Source organism: Rhinopithecus bieti, unplaced genomic scaffold (genome assembly GCF_001698545.2).
Source record: "Rhinopithecus bieti isolate Rb0 unplaced genomic scaffold, ASM169854v2 scaffold_15336, whole genome shotgun sequence".
Lineage (NCBI taxonomy): Eukaryota > Metazoa > Chordata > Mammalia > Primates > Cercopithecidae > Rhinopithecus > Rhinopithecus bieti.
In genome coordinates this window covers 2485410-2502381 of record NW_016808678.1, presented here as the reverse complement: position 1 = coordinate 2502381, position 16972 = coordinate 2485410, and the positions used below count along the sequence as shown (strand labels likewise).

Below are 16972 nucleotides of genomic sequence, written 5' to 3'. Positions count from 1 at the left end.
TGGGTATTTTGGGCATATCTTTAGCATTACACTTACATTGTATCGCATTTGTTTGGAGGTTTTCTCATCAAAAGAGTGTGATTTTTTAAAAGCAAGGACCTTTCATATATCCTTGGGACCCAGTCACTACCCAGTAAGTATATTGGTTGGTGGTATGAATGGATGGACAAACAGGAGAATGAATATCTGAGCTGGTAGCCATGAGGTTGCAGTCCTTACCTGAACCAATAGCTGATGGTTCCGGCTTACTTGGTAGAGTCTTTTAACCAGGTTTCCTCTATTTCTTCTTCCTTCCCTTCTCCTTCCATCTGCCTTTGCTCATTGACTCATACATATACAAAATCCTGGTAAAATAAAAAGTACCTTCTTTCAGAAGGTACTGAGTTGGAAACCCCTTCTTCTGGGATTAATCCTTTTATTGTTTTGAAAATTCAAATATGATTTTCTGACACTTTGCCCTCTTCACTCATTGGATAGCTTTGAAATAATTGTAATTTTCCAGGAGTTGTAGTGTGGTAGGTATTACTTGGTGTGATTCTGTGGAGACAGGAGCCGTTTATGTTGAAGAGTTGGTATACTCATGTATTTTCATGCATTCACATAACTTGATAGGAAAAGTTTCCTTCACAAGACATCTTTGTACTGTTCTCCATCTTCATTGACACTTTTAGTAATGTGAATTACAGCAATTCATGATAAATTTAGGATTTCAGGCAAAATGATCATTCTGTTATTTTGAAAGTTTCTCTGGTGATTGTGACCATTTCCTGTCTCTGACCATCTCTACAGCCTTCATGGCATATTCTTTGACACTCTTTTGTGTCTGGAAGACAGTTGGTAAAGAACCAAAAGAAAACATTTGTTATCATTAACCACTCCCACTGCATTTCCACTTCTTCTTACCCTCCCAGTTTAGTAACACAGCAAGGAGTTTTAAGTGTCTTGGTGGCTTAACAACATGCACCCAATTTGGTCAAAATGACAGGGCTCATGTCACTGTTGTTGATCCTTCTTTCCCTTGAATTTGTTTGCATTTATCACACAACTTCAGTATGGCATGCTATTACAAAACTAATAGCTGGTCGCCATGGTGGCTAATGCCCGTAATCACAGCACTGTGGGTGGCTGAGGTGGGTGGATCAGCTGAGGTCAGGAGTTCGAGACCAGCCTGGCCAACATATAGTGAAACCCCGTCTCTACTAAAAAAATACAAAAATTAGGTGGGCGTGGTGACGGTGCCTGTAGTCCCAGCTACTCAGGAAGCTGAGGCAGGAGAATCGCTAGAACCCAGGAGGCGGAGGTAGCAGTGAACTGAGATTGCATCACTGAACTCCAGCCTGGGTGACAGAGCAAGACTCCGTTTCAAAAAAACAAAACAAATAGCTAGTAAATTTGATCCATAACAAAATCACCCCAAAATTAATCTCCAATCACATTATAATTCTGTGCTATGAAATAGTGTGTTAAAAAGAGAAGGTGAGGAAATGAACATATTACTTCACTTGTTTATACCACCTACAGACAGATGTTGCAGTGGTGCTCCATCCCCATACAGTGACGCTGTTTCACTTCAGACAGCTCAGAGAACAACCAGTCTTTAAAAACCATAACACAAAACAAAACAGTGAAATGTATTCCTAAAAGTTAAAACATCTACAGTATAAATTTATTGTTGCAGCTTGTCATGTTGATATAAAAATGAACCGCACTCCAGCAGAAACACTTTGAACTGAGAAACTAAATATTTGAAGTATGTTCTAACTAAGTCAAGGGGACTGATTATCTTGTTTGAACAAACCAGCTGCTGAACTCAAAGTTGTTTGCTCTGCTAGAACAGGCCATATGGATTTTGCATCCTGCTTGTGTTCAATCAGATTTAAACTTTAACTTAAACATATGCTAAAAAATGGCTTGATTCCAGGCACCATTGACTTTCTTCACAAAATTACAAAAAAACTACTTTAAATTTCATATGGAACCAAAAAAGAGCCTATAGCCAAGACAATCCTAAACAAAAAGAACAAAGCTGGAGGCATCAGGCTACCTGATTTGAAACTATACTACAAGGCTACAGTAATCTAAACAGCATGGTACCGGTACCAAAACAGATATATCGACCAATGGAACAAAACAGAGGCCTCAGAAATAACTCTACACATCTACAACCATCTGATCTTCCACAAACCTGACAAAAACAAGCAATGGGGAAAGGATTCCCTATTTAATAAATGGTGTTGAGAAAACTGGCTAACCATATGCAGAAAACTGAAACTGGACCCCTTCCTTATACAAAAATTAACTCAAGATGGATTAAAGACTTAAACATAAGTCCTAAAACTATAAAAACCCTAGAAGAAAACCTAGACAGTACCATTCAGAATGTAGGCATGGGCAAAGACTTCACGACTAAACCACCAAAAGCAGTGACAACAGAAGTCAAAATAGAGGGGATCTTTAAACAAATTTACAAGAAAAAAACAAACAACCATATCAAAATTGGGTGAAGCATATGAACAGACACTTTTCAAGAGAAGACATGCATGCAGCCAACACACATATGAAAAAAAGCTCATCATCAGTGGTCATTAGAGAAATGCAAATCAAAACCACAATGAGGTACCATCTCATGTCAGTTAGAATGGCAATCATTAAAAAGTCAGGAAACAACAGATGCTGGAGAGGATGTGGAGAAATAGGAATGCTTTTACACTGTTGGTGGGAGTGTAAATTAGTTCAACCATTGTGGAAGACAGTGTGGTGATTCCTCAAGGATCTAGAACCAGAAATACCATTTGACCCAGCAATCCCATTACTGGGTATATACCCAAAGGATTATAAATCATTCTGCTATAAAGACCTATGAAATGTATGTTTATTGCAGCACTATTCACAGTAGCAAAGGCTTGGAACCAACCCAAATGCCCATCAATGATAGACTGAATAAAGAAAATGTGGCACATATGCACCATGGAATACTATTCAACCATAAAAAAAAAAATGAGTTCATGTCCTTTTCAGGGACATGGATGAAGCTGGAAACCATCATTCTCAGCAAATTAACACAGGAATAGAAAACCAAACACCACATGTTCTCACTCATAAGTGGGACCTAAACAGTGAGAACACATGGGCACAGGGAGAGGAACATCACACACCGGGGCCTGTCAGTGGGTGAGAGGCTAGGGCAGGGACAGCATTAGGAGAAATACCTAATGTAGATGATGGGTTGATGGGTGCAGCAAACCACCATGGCACATGTATACCTATGTAAAAAACCTGCATATTCTGCGCATGTATCCCAGAACTTAAAGTGTAATAATAATAATAAAATGGCTGGATTCCTAGACTTAAAATTTTAAGTACATATGCCCTTTAAAAGGAAGACACCCAATTCCTAGTTGGGAAGTAATATAAGATTGAAATAATGAAAACCTAAAGAATATTATCTGTAGCATAGCAAGAACTGGAAAGAATGTGGATTTCATATCTTGGCTGGTAGCAAGTAAAACGTTTCATAAGAAAGAAGAATCTGGGAATGGCTTTCCTCAGAAAAGAAATGCCATGTCCCTTAGAGCTATGAACATCATGGAAATATTCACCCCCCCCACCCCGCTTTTTTTACTAGATTACTTCCCTCCTGCCCTTCCCCCTCAGCACTTACCACACAGGATGTAATTGCCCATTTGTTCCATTACATCAGGGACAGACTTGTCCCGCATTGTCTTGACAGCACCTGCCAGGAGGTACATTTGGGGCAGACTCTCTGTGCATTAGGGAAACACATCTTACACCCTTAGTAGGCACTCACATATTTGCTGATACAAAAAATATTTAAATCTTATTTCAGAATCTGTGTTGATAAGAATCTTCCAGGTTTTTCAACCATTACTTACAATCACAAAGATCTCTATTCCCATCAGCTTTAAAGTTAGGGTGAGCAGCTGTCCTGTTTTGCCTGGGCCTGAGTGGGTATTTCAGGATGTAGAAATTTCAGTGCTAAAACCAGGAAAAAGTCCCAGGCAAACAGGGACACATTGGTCACCCTCTCTATTAAAAGTATGAACCCATATAAAGGCTCTTGGGTGTGTAGAGTAATGTTTTCAGGCTTTATACAGCCTGTATTTCAGGCAAAATAGAGCCTGAGAGTGGGAATCCAGTCGTAAAGAGTTCACTGGCTAACAAAGAGGGGAGCCACAATTCCAGCTGGATTGGAGGTTAGATTCACTGACTGGAGAAAGAGCACCCAGCCTGAAAGTACAGTGTGCTGCAGCCTTAAAGACTGAAATAATGAAATGATGGTTGTTTAGCAGGAGGACGACCAGAGAGGTGAATAAAAATTCCTCATTACCCAGAAATGTGCTTTGTTAGACTAATTGCCTCTCATCTGCACTGTATATATTTTATGCATGAACAACTTTCTGATTTAGAGATGGGATTGATAAAAAGCTTTCAGTAAGAAGGAAAAATTACCCTTACAACCCTACTCAGATGTAGCTGCATTCAATTTAGAACGATAACAATGGGTCAGATAAGGGTCGGCCAGTTCAACAATGGCGAGAGGCTGGGGCTGTGACAATCTAGGATCTGGATGTATTGATGTGACAATGAGGAGCTGGCAGGAGCAGAGACATTCCACCCCAGCCAAGTCCCCAAGCCATCAATCTTGGTGACTAAAGCTGGAGATCAAAACATGTGGAAATAGCGAAGTGGTCCCCCCAAAAATTTATTATCATTTCAGATAGACTGCAATAAATATCCAGATTTGGCAGATAAAGAAGGTCTGTGTGTTCTTTTGGTGCAAACTTGAAACGTTGGCTTATAAAATAGGAAAGAGGATTGGAGAATAAACTAAGCCAGAACTGTAAAATGTGGTTAGGAATAAGAGATTTAGGGAAAATAAAGATGCACTCCCATTTTTTTCAAGAGAATGTAGCTCATTTAAACCAATCTAAAGCTTAGATCTTAAAAGAATAACAACTATCTGTTTCAAGTACTGAGGATAAATAGAACGGAAGCAACTAACTGTACCACCTTCTAATAAGAATCTATAGAGGACTTGCTTAAAATGAATAGATAATAATTAGCACTTGAATTATTTATATGCAAACCAATACCTCTAACTTCTGTAAATTATATTTGTCCTATAAATCTATTAAAGAAAGAAATGGTATACAAATAAAAATTCTACCCTACTCCTTTTTGTAGCTTTCTCCCTCATCCACCTTGTTCCATATTTTCTCATTCACTCACTCAACAAACATTTATTGAACACATCCATAGGACCTAGTCTTGAACTCTGATTTACCCTTGAGCAGGGGATATAGTCACCCAAAGACATGATTGTTGCACAGTGTGGGGTGGACATCAACAATCAAGGGGGTCCTATATCATGGGGGTAGGTGGGGGGCACCTTCTGTGTTCAACCTTATAAGCTGATGGTATTTTTATCCCCAATTTGAGAGATGTGACCCTAAACTAAGTAAACAGGCTGGCTGTGCACCAAGAGGCTCTTGTCTTGGATAAGAAAGAACAGCTACTGGGTGGAAGATCTACTGATGAGATAGGAAGTTTTCCAGGCTTGGCCAGAGGCTGGGGAGAAGCTGCAGCGCTCATAGCCATCAGTGGGACAGGACTTGTGAGAAGGCACCCAGCAGATGGCTCAGTGCCCAGGAGATGCTCGATAAATTTTCCTTACCTGCTTTCTTCCCTCCCTCTCCTCCTCCAACTTTACTAAGGGCCATCAGGAAGTGTCATTTGAAAAGGCTCTCGTTCAGACAATTTCAACACAACTCAACATACCTTGATGAAAACCTTAAGAAAATTTTCCGCTGGAAGTGTTTAGTGACAACTTCAGTCAAGCCAGGCTGGTGGACGGCTCTTTGGAGAACTAAACAGAAGGTTCTGAGAGAAGGAACAGGCATCAGCGGGGTAATGTCTATTTACAGAGACGGAGTTTTCAGTGATCATCGCAATATAAACTTAGGTTCTGCAGAAAGGCATCAGAATGGTTGTGAAAGAAGTGACTGCAAGAAAGTAGCTGGAGCCACACTCGCCATGCAGGCCTGAGCATCGCAGGGCCAGCATTTGCCATCATGCCACAGGTGCCACGCATCCTCTCATCTGACTGCATCTCCATGAGTAGATCCTGAAGAAACTAGAGCCTGCAGCCCCTGGGAGGGTGCAGTGACCCCAAGCAGGTGTGAGGCCTGGATTTGCCCCATCCCATCCGTTTCCTCATCTAGGGTGATTTTACTGTCATAAAATCAAAGGTCACTTTCTACGCCAAGATTCAGTCATTCTAGGCCGTATCTGGTCATGATAGGATCAGAAACCAACAGCAGTACTTTAAAACCAAAGAAATGTTTGTGTTAAGCTGTCTTGGCAGAAAATCTTTATCGGACGAATGTGTTAAATAGTACTGGGCCTGGGTTTCCACCGTGATGACGAAGTCCGGACGCTTAGAGCTGTCTGCTGGCCCCAGCAGCATGCCCTCTGCTGGGCAGTGCCTGCGGTTGTAGCTGGAGTGAGGACCGGTGGCTGGTCTTCCCTTCTGGTCACAGGCCTGTGATATGTTTCAGGTCCCTCCGGATCACCTGGCCTGAACGGCTTACATGGATTGAAGGGTCAGAAAGGAACCAAAGGTGCTTCAGGTAAGCACCTAATCATTTGTAACAGACTGAGCTTCAGTCAATGGTTCATGAGAGAAAGTGGTACCCTCCCCTGGTATTTCTGTACTTCATGAGATTTGGAGGCAATACTAAAAAAATTGGCTTAGGTTAGAGACACGCTATTGGAGCTATTTTTAGTGCTGAAAATGACATATGAAAAGGACATTTGAGAAAACCCTATTTAAGAAGGAATGGTTGGTTAACAGTGTCTTTGTTGGTATTGCTTGGAATTTTCTGTCTACCAAAAGTGCTCTGAACAATTGCTGTAATGGAGCCACATTTCAAAATGTTATCCTAACAAGTAAATAGTTGGGGATTTTAGGATTTTTGTATTGTTTTAAGTATAGTAATGCTATGTTTGACCACATAGGTCAAAATAGTACTAATAGCATCCTTTTATGGCCACCACTAAAACAAATTACCTCCACAATTTGCTACTATTTTCATACCATAAATAGGTTAATCTTTGACAAGTGTATTTTTTCTTGTTCTGTTTAGTATAATCAATATTTGTTGTGTTACTTTCTCAGAAAAACCGCCTATGATCAGATAAAGTAGCTGAAACCTAACATGCAAAGTTGAGTGACCCTGAGGAACAGGAATGGTGCTGCTAGGTTTGAATTTATTGTTGGAGACAGGTGAAATCTTTATAGTTTGGAAGATCCAGTAATATGGTCACTAAGATTCATTTAGTAGCTCCTCCAAATAGCCAGATTAAATGTGTGTTCCTTCCAAGAAAACACTGATGTCCTTCCTTCCCAGTGTGAAATTCCTCAATAGTTCTAATTATGCCAGTCTCCACCTCAAATTTCAATAGAACTTATGTATAATTACTTATTGTATCTCATTTGTTTTTACTCTATCCATTGTAGAGGTCGGAGTGTTGGTATTGCCTCCAAATTGTTGTTTTCTAAAAGCTGGAAAATAACTATAAAAGAAATAAAACTTATGGCTGGCCAGTGTGGTGGGTCCTAAGAGAGAAATAGTGTAGACATTTGGATCACCATTGCAACCAGTGGTTGGTGTCTGCAGAACCAGCCACTTCTCTGCTGCTCTTGGGAAGTGATTCCTTTCCAGGCACTATAACAGGGACAACCAAAGAGAAGATACAGTATTAATTCTGTTTTCCCCATTAAGGTTTGCATGATGTGGGGCCACCTGGTCCAGTGGGAATGCCTGGGCTAAAAGGGGAGAGAGGAGATCCTGGGAGCCCAGGAATCTCTCCTCCAGGTCCTTGTGGAGAAAAAGGTCTCCCAGGTCCCCCAGGTAAGCTGCAGCATGCTTTGCCCTTCTTTCAATAACTAAACCAAAACCTTCCAAATGCAATGAAGCTAATGTGTGAACATGTCTCTTCTTAGGGAGATCAGGACCACCTGGTCCTGCAGGTGCCACAGGAAGAGCGCCTAAGGACATTCCTGACCCGGGTCCATCTGGAGATCAGGGACCTCCTGGTCCCGATGGCCCAAGAGGTATGAGAGAATCATGACAAAGGATGGCAGTGCTCCCTTTGTTAGATGCTGCCAGCTCTGGGGGAATGTGGGACCAGAGAGTGGCAGAATAGAAGCACTGAAGCAGCCCCCGATCAGCTTGGCAGGTGGATAAGTGAGACACAGTTAGGGTGGGACTGTGGGTAGTGGTGGGCTCTCAGGACCGTATCCAGGACCAGGACTTGGCCCTGTCACTCTTCTATTTCAGCTGTGTTAGGCCCTCGCCTATTCAGGGTAGAAACTGACAAGCAAGCGTTTCTGTCACCAGCTTGATATTGACCAAAAGTCTTCAGGAGTGGGTGGCAAGTGGGAATCGCACCCTCCTTGTTGGTCTCTAGCAACTGTCACATAAACACTAGCCAGAGTGACAGGATGCAGGCCTGCTGCACACAAGAAATAGTCTCTTCATGTGCTGCTGACAGTACATGTTGTTTCTTTCATCACTTCACAGGGGCAAACTTTGGTAAGGAAAGATGTTAGAAGTCATTACTAAGCTGACCAAGTGGGTTTAGGCTAGAGCTGGGCTGGGAATTGGGAGGAGAGTGGCTCCGTGTGATATCTTGCTAAATGCAGGCAATTGCATTCATACAAGCTCTTAGAACTCTTCCTTAAAGACACATGCCCATCATCTTTGAATCTTTAGGATGTTAGAGATTGTACACTGAAAATAATAAAGCTCTCAAAAGTGTGCTAAGAAGTACAGAAGCTAAGTAGGAATATAATTGGGGTCAATTTATTCCTATTTGTGGAAAGTTGTTTTCCATTAGGATTATAAATTTAATCGAGTGAACATTCCTTTCCCACCAGACATATTTCCTCAAATGCCTGTCTATCTGTCCATCCATCCATCCATCCATCCATCTATCCATCCATCCAACCATCTATCCACCTATCCATCTTATTAAAGCAGTAAGATGGCAATGCAAACAAAAACCCAAAATGATATTTTCAACAGGAATGACTTTGAAAGGAAGGAAGGTTTTGCTCAGGTTCATTTTGTCTAACAGCTACCAACCCATTATCTACACCATTTCTCAACTTGGTATTACGATCCATTCTATTTCATTTCTGTTATCATTGACTTCCTTATTCTTCTAATTCTCTTTATTCCTTGCTTGCAAATCATTAAATTGTTTTTCTTCAGAAGCTGTCAAGCAGCCACTATACACATTTGTCTTTGACTAAAAGAGTATTTTTTGTCTCTTCTCTGTGGTTAGGAGCACCTGGGCCTCCAGGCCTCCCTGGGAGTGTTGACCTCCTGAGAGGGGAGCCAGGTGACTGTGGTCTACCAGGGCCACCAGGTCTCCCCGGCCCACCAGGCCCTCCAGGATACAAAGGCTTTCCAGGATGTGATGGAAAAGATGGCCAGAAAGGTATGAATGTTGTTCCGTTAACTAGTATGTGAACACCTTGGTTATCTTACTCTTGAGGGTCTGGGGTACTGTGCCACCATTTCTATTTCCTATGCAAACAAAGTGACTCCTTTCCAAAATGTCCTTATTTCCCCAAAGAGTCCTGAAGTTTGGGTCAAAGTTGAACAAGTAAAAGGAAGAAACACAAGTTCATCTTTAGGCCCTAATAATATTCTTGGTAATCTTCCAGGCCAGAACTGAACAGTAGAAATGTGATGCAAGCCACATGTGCAATTTAAAAATATAGTAGTCACATGTTAACAAGTAAAAACAAGTGAACTTTCATACTTTATGTGATTTAACATAATATATTTAAATATTATTTTAACATATAATTAATATACATTTATTAATGAAATAATTGAGCTGATTGTGCAAACCTAGTTCCTTTTGCAAATAAGCCACTCCTTCTTCCTGCCTTTGAAATCCCATGTGTGTTCCATGCTAACAGCACAGCTCAGGTCGGACTGGCTACATTTCAAGTGCTAACTAGCCGTGTGTGGTTAATAGCTTCTGTATTGGACAGCTTAGTTTTAGACTGCTGACTTTGCTTTTTTATATTCATGCAAAGATCCCCAATCACTGAATTTCCCCACTCTTTGAGGTTAAAATATTTATTTTAATTATTTTTTATCCAACTGCTAATATTTGGGGAGATCAGTTTTTGGTCGCCAGAATTTCAGATAATTTTAGGTTCAAAGAAGCTTTTGTTGAAAAAACATGACTAATGAGTATCCATTTTAACTCCCCCATTTCATAAATAAGGAAGCTGGATATCAGAAAAAGAGCAGTTGAAATTTGCAAAAGGAGCCCAATAACTAGCACCTTGCCTGGGTTCTGAACCAAGTGTGAAATAAGGCAAAAGATTAGATCACAGATAAAAATCACTGTGAGGCTGCCATGACTATAGTGCAAATGGCATCTGTGGAATTGTGCAGTGCACAGCCTGTACAACAGTATGGAGCAAGCCTGTTCATCTATATTAGCAATGAAATCAATTTTAGAGAATGTGGCTCAAATCTACAGGTAAGTAGGCTTCCAATTATTGAACTTCAGAATTGGACTGACATGCTAACACTCTAGTCACCAACAGAAAGGAGGAAGGGGCTGGCTAACACTCTTCCTCCTTAGTTACTCTAGGGAATAATTCTCTGGACATAAAATTCAGGACTGAGGAAATAACACACCATATGAATACGAGTGATCTACACAAGAATACACAGGGAGTTAGAAATATTGGTGGAACTACTAATCATGCTTCTTGACTCCTAGTCCAGAGAATATAATGGCCAAACAGTGCTTTACTATAAAGAGAGTGAGTTTCCTCAGTTAACCTTTTATGACTTACACAGTGAGAAATATTAGGCACCTGCAGGAATATAGTAGTGAACAAATTTAAGTAGAGTCTCTAATCTTATAAGGACAGAGTTTCCGCCTGGCTCAGTGGTTCACACCTGTAATCCCAACACTTTGGGAGGCCAAGGTGTGAGGATCCCTGGAGGCCAGTATAGTTCAAGACCAGCCTGGGCAACACAGTGAGACCCCCTCTCTACAAAAAAATTAAAAAATTATATGGGCATGGTGGTGTATGCCTGTAGTCCCAGCTACTCGGGAGGCTGGGGTGAGAGGATCACTGGAACCCAAGAGTTGGAGGCTGCAGTGAGCAATGATTGTACCACTACACTCCAGCCTGGGGAATGGAGCTAATAATAATAAAATTTCTTTTATAAAAAGCGTAGTTTCATGGAAGACAGACATGCACGCTAAGGGATATGTCCATTTAAATCCAGTTAAGTGTCCTGAAGGAAGAGCTTATCAAAAAGCAACTAAACTTCAGTTGGGATTCCAGGGAAGGCTTCCCTGAGAAAGTGAGACTTGGTCTTAACTCTAAAACATGAGGAAGACACCATGGATATGGAAGTAAAGGAACATCACATATGAGGAACTGAACCGTTGTGCCTAAAACTAAGAGAGTGAGGAGGAGAGTGGTTTGAACTCGGCTGGGGAGGCACATTGTTCTCGGATATTGAAAGCTCTTTCCTGATTTTCCCTTCAGTTCCAGTCCATTGTCTCCAGAGAAAGTTCACGGTTATAGGACTTCTTTTCATTGTAATTTAGTCTTGTCTTGATCTTGGAACCATTTCCTTAGTTCTTTTGGTCAATCATGTGTTTCCTTCAGAGGCAACCCGTCTAAGCCTGACAGAGGAAAGCGAGGCTCATCTTGACTCTCAGGCTAGCTATGCCCTGCATTATGTTGGGGTGAATTTCTGAATTCAGTCTATCAAACTGTCATTGTTTTTATCTTGTCTCATTCCAGTGCCCTCATTTTTATGTTTTGGTTTTTTAAAGGACCAATGGGATTCCCAGGGCCGCAGGGACCACATGGATTTCCTGGGCCACCTGGAGAGAAGGGTTTACCTGGACCTCCAGGGAGAAAAGGGCCCACTGGTCTTCCAGGTGAGCTTCCAACCTACGTAGAGCGTTTTGTTTAAACATTTACTAAAATGGTCATCGTTCAGAAAGTAGTTAATATTCTGAATTGCTAGCACATTTTTATTACTTAAGCCCTTTCTTTTATTAAGAGTATATTTCTTTCAGGCTGCACTACAAAGTCTCATGTTTGGTAAAGTAATAATTTGTTGCCAGAATAAGTAAGTTTGAAAATTAGGAATTGATTTTATATACACTTTTTTTTTTTTTTTTTTTTTTTGAGACTGTCTCGCTCTGTCACCCAGGCTGGAGTGCAGTGGTGTGATCTCAGCTCACTGCAGCCTCCGCCTCCTGGGTTCAAGTGATCCATCTGACTCAAACTCAGGTAGCTAGGATTACAGGTGTGTGCCACTGTGCCTAACTAATTTTTGTATTTTAATAGAGACAGAGTTTCACCATGTTGGCAAGGCTGTAAGTCTCAAACTCCTGACCTCAGGTGATCAGCCCACCTCAGCCTCCCAAAGTGCTGGGATTACAAGCGTGAGCCACTGTGCCTGGCCCACATAGACTATTTCTAAGGGAAACAAATATGTGTTCCTTTATGCAAGAGGCAAAGACTGATTTGATTATTGTTTGTTAGGATCGTATATTCAGTTCTGATCCCTGAATTTTCATTGATTTTCCTAGATGTTTTATTTAATATTTTTCTGTAAAGTCCATTTGTTCCTAGGAAGGTAAAAAGCTATTCAGTTTAACTCTATAGGCAACAGTTTTTAACCATAGGGTCAAATTATGACAAGGAAGAGTTGGGGAGAGAAGGGGCAAACAGACATGTGTATTTGAGATGGGCAGAAGTAATATCTTTCAAGATCCTAAATCAATATTATGGTAATGTGGTGTCAGTTCAGAATATTTTGCAATGTCCTAAGTTAGCACTCTAGTTCAAAGAATAAATAAATCACACTGCTTTATGATGTATCATAGTACAGGAGGAACAAGGGTTTATATATTTTTTTTTTTTTTTTTTTTTTTTTTTGAGACGGAGTCTCGCTTTGTCAGCCAGGCTGGAGTGCAGTGCAGTGATCTTGGCTCACTGCAAGCTCTGCCTCCCGGGTTCACCCCATTCTCCTGCCTCAGCCTCCCTAGTAGCTGGGACTACAGGCACCTGCCACCACACCCAGCTAATTTTTTTGTATTTTAAGTAGAGATGGGGTTTCACTGTGTTAGCCAGGATGGTCTCGATCTCCTGACCTCGTGATCCACCCGCCTCGGCCTCCTAAAGTGCTGGGATTACAGGCGTGAGCCACCGCGCCCTATATGTTGATTCTTTTCACATTTCCTTTCTATGCATACCCTATACTTGGCAAATTAATATGAAATTTTCAGAAGCTTTTAAATGGATTGAATTCCTGTATGCATTAAATGAGGGGATATTTGCAATTAGAAATCAACTAGAGTTTTCTGTTGCTCAAGAGAGTTTCATTTCAAGTCATTCTACAGATGCAAACTCCATTACTAAATCATAGCTGCTCCTGTCAGTCACACTGATGTGGACTTTTTATGTAAAGAGATGCTGCCATTCTGCCTGTCATTGATGCTGCCTCGAATTATGATGTATGTTCTCAATCTATTTCATTTTTGTCCTAATCCACAAATTTGCAATCTCTTTGCACCCTGTGAAAATCATGGCCTGGCCTTGTTTGTTGTCTTCGGATTCCTCCAGGTCCCAGAGGTAAGCTTTGCTATAGAATTGGTAATTTCCCCTCACTCTGGTTTCTAGTCATTTCTGTACTTGTCCTTTTTCCTCTGTATGGGTGAGCTAAACTTTGTTACATTTTTATAGATGGGGTGCTCTAAGGCTATTAGGCTGCAGTGCTTTGCTTCCTCGTTACAGATACAGTAACCTCATATTAGAGCATCCTAATACTTAGCCTCATTGATAGGTTGTCAAGGCAGTGTAGATCCTTAGCCTACATAGTTTCAATTGGGGCATGAAGTATGTGGGCTTTCTCTGTCAAAGGCTATAGTACATACCAATGTAAGTTCCTTTTTTAAATTCTACAATATAAATACATAGAGCATCTGTAAAATAAATGGTATACACAACATTAAAAAATGGGGCCTCACCTCCCAGTAAGGGGCTGTGACAAGCCTTTCCTATTACACCCTCAAGTCCATTTTTAAGGAGCACATTTCTTCATGTGTTAAAAGGAAAATGTTCACTTAATGCTCTGCAATGCAAAAACAACATGTTATTTTGTGCCTGGCATTTTCAAAGAAAATAAAAAGCATTTCTCAAAAGAGAAAAGAAAATTGTGAGTGTTTTCATTTGTTCTTTCCAGGCCTCTGTTATTAGCCCTAATGAAAATTGCTCTGAATACAGACACCATGTATTACTTTTAAGGTCTTTAGAAAAGAGGCCTCAGCCCCCCACCCCCCCCTTTTTTTTTTGAGACAGAGTTTCACTGTGTCACCCAGGGTGGAGTGCAGTGACACGATCTCAGCTCACTGTGAGCTCCGTCTGCCGAGTTCACACCATTCTCCTGCCTCAGCCTCCCAAGTAGCTGGGACTGCAGGCGCCTGCCACCACACCCAGCTAATTTTTTGTATTTTTAGTAGAGACGGGGTTTTACCGTGGTCTCGATCTCCTGACCTTGTGATCCGCCTGCCTCAGCCTCCCAAAGTGCTGAGATTACAGGCGTGAGCCATCGCACCCGCCCCACTCCTGCTTTTTATTTTTCAGCTTCTGACTTATTAGAAAGTAAAGAAAAGCAAAATCAAAAATTTAAAAAGTCCTGGTATTTTCAATGCTTATATTTAAAAATTAAACTCTATTTGATGTTTTCATTTCAATCCTATCTCTCTGTGATTGTAGGTATAAAGTCATTTCAAGAGAACATCAAAATTCTAAATAGGAAGCACCAACCACTTTCTCAACTCCCACTTTCTCACACTTTCTCCCTCTTTCTCAACTCCGTTGCCACTGGGAAGGGCCAGACATTACTCAGGGAAAATAGGAGATGCCTCTATGCGTCTCTCTCAAGTCACCTGTAGTAGAAAAGCCACGTTTTACATTAAACGGTACTTATTATAGAAATACATTTGGCCCTGTGTTGCCTGTGGTTTTATACCATATTTTACATGGGGTTAAATTCCAAATAGCTCATAAGAATTCCAAGTCATTTTACACAGGCCCAGTAAGTATTAGGAGGCTAAAACTTTGTTGTTATGCTCCATTTTGTTAAGGATTTTCTTACTGCTTTATGATTGATGTTCTTGAAATTATTTCACACTTTTGCATACATTTGAAAAACACCATGGCTAATCAGATGATATCTTTTATTTTTATTTTATTTTTTTTTGGAGACAGAGTCTTGCTCTGGTGCCCAGACTGGAGATCCCACCACTGCACTCCCAGGTTCAAGCAGTTTTCCTACCTCAGCCTCCCAAGTAGCTGGGATCACAGGCATGTGTCACCACACCTGGCTGATTTCTTGCAATTTTAGTAGAGATGGGGCTTCACCCTGTTGCCCAGGCTGGTCTTGAACTCTCAAACTCAGACAGTCCACCCGCCTCAGCCTCCCAAAGTACTGGGATTACAAGCGTGAAACACTATGTCTGGCCAGATTCCTTTTAAAATAAGTTTCATTTCTGAGAATTTGTTACCCAGATACTGAGATCCTGACGCAGTCTGATGAGGTGGTTAAGAACATGGGTTTGGAGCTAGAATGCCCTGTATTGCAATCCAGACTCTGCCATGTGTAAGCTGTGTCACCACAGAAGTGTCACTTATTTGCCTGAGCCTGCATGTTCTTTTTTTTTTTCTAAGACAGAGTCTTGCTCTTTCGCCAGGCTGGAGTGCAGTGGTGTGATCTCGGCTCACTTCAGTCTCTGCCTCCCGGGTTCAAGCTCTCCGCCTCCCGGGTTCAAGTGATTCTCCTCCCTCAGCCTCCCAAGTAGCTGGGACTAAAGGTGCACACCACCACGCCCGGCTAATTTTTGTATTTGTAGTAGAGATGGGGTTTCACCATGTTGGCCAGGCTGGTCTCGATCTCTTGACCTGATGATCTGCCTGCCTTGGTCTCCCAAAGTGCTGGGATGACAGGTGTGAGCCACTGCACCTGGCCAAGCCTGAGTGTTCTCATCCATAACCTTCTCATAACAGTAGCACATACACAGTCTTGTTGGGAGGATTTAATAGTAAAAGCATTCAGCACAGGGCCTGATTTATGATAAAGCATTCAGTGAGTCTTAGCTGTTATCATTATTTTTCAGTGTTATTATTTCTTATCCCTGTGTGATGTTTGCAGGATGACTCAATGAAGCTTTATTAAACATGTCTTAAAGATGTGAAGGTAAAAGAAAAAAACGTCACATCTTTAGTATAGTGTTTTCTTTTTTCTTTTTTTCATTTCTTTTCTTTTTTTTTTTTTTTGAGACAGAATCTTGCTCTGTCACCCAGGCTGGAGTGCAGTGGCACAAACTCGGCTCATGCAACCTCTGTCTCCTGGGTTCCAGTGATTCTCCTGCCTTAGCCTCCTGAGTAGCTGGAACTACAGGCACTTGCCACTACACCCAGCTATTTTTTTCTTTTCTTTTCTTTTTTTTTTTGTTTAGTAGAGATGGGGTTTCACCATGTTGGCCAGGCTGTTCTCAAACTCCTGATCTCAAGTGATCCACCCGCCTCGGCTTCCCAAAGTGCTAGGATTACAGGTGTGAGTCACCGTGCCCAGCCTGTGTTTTTCAAAGTGAGATTCGCAGATCAATGCCATCAGCCTCCCTGAGAACATGTTAGAAATGTACATGGCCCCCACTTCAGACCTCCTGACTCAGGAACTCTGGTTTCTAACAAACTAGCGACATGATTCTGAGGTGCTACAGTCAGAGTTATAGCTTTACAACGGTGCTTTTCAGCCCTAATGGACCCTGGAATCACTAGGGGAGTTAAACAAACAAACAAAAAACTACTGACACT

The 16972-nt window shown here is 41.3% G+C and overlaps 1 protein-coding gene across 6 annotated transcripts in view; it reads left to right on the top strand.

Annotated features, from left to right (window-relative positions):
* COL4A4 (collagen type IV alpha 4 chain) overlaps positions 1 to 16972 on the top strand; it is a 169751-nt gene that overhangs the window by 104043 nt on the left and 48736 nt on the right. For all 6 annotated transcript variants that reach the window (XR_001888181.1, XM_017887015.1, XM_017887014.1 and 3 more), the window contains 6 exons: positions 6579 to 6650; positions 7806 to 7934; positions 8027 to 8137; positions 9373 to 9528; positions 11917 to 12024; positions 13721 to 13729. Coding sequence is in view for 5 of the 6 variants with exons in the window: in XM_017887015.1 (XP_017742504.1) it covers positions 6579 to 6650; positions 7806 to 7934; positions 8027 to 8137; positions 9373 to 9528; positions 11917 to 12024; positions 13721 to 13729 (585 nt within the window). In the remaining variant the exon portion in view is untranslated. The remainder of the gene's footprint in view (positions 1 to 6578; positions 6651 to 7805; positions 7935 to 8026; positions 8138 to 9372; positions 9529 to 11916; positions 12025 to 13720; positions 13730 to 16972) is intronic.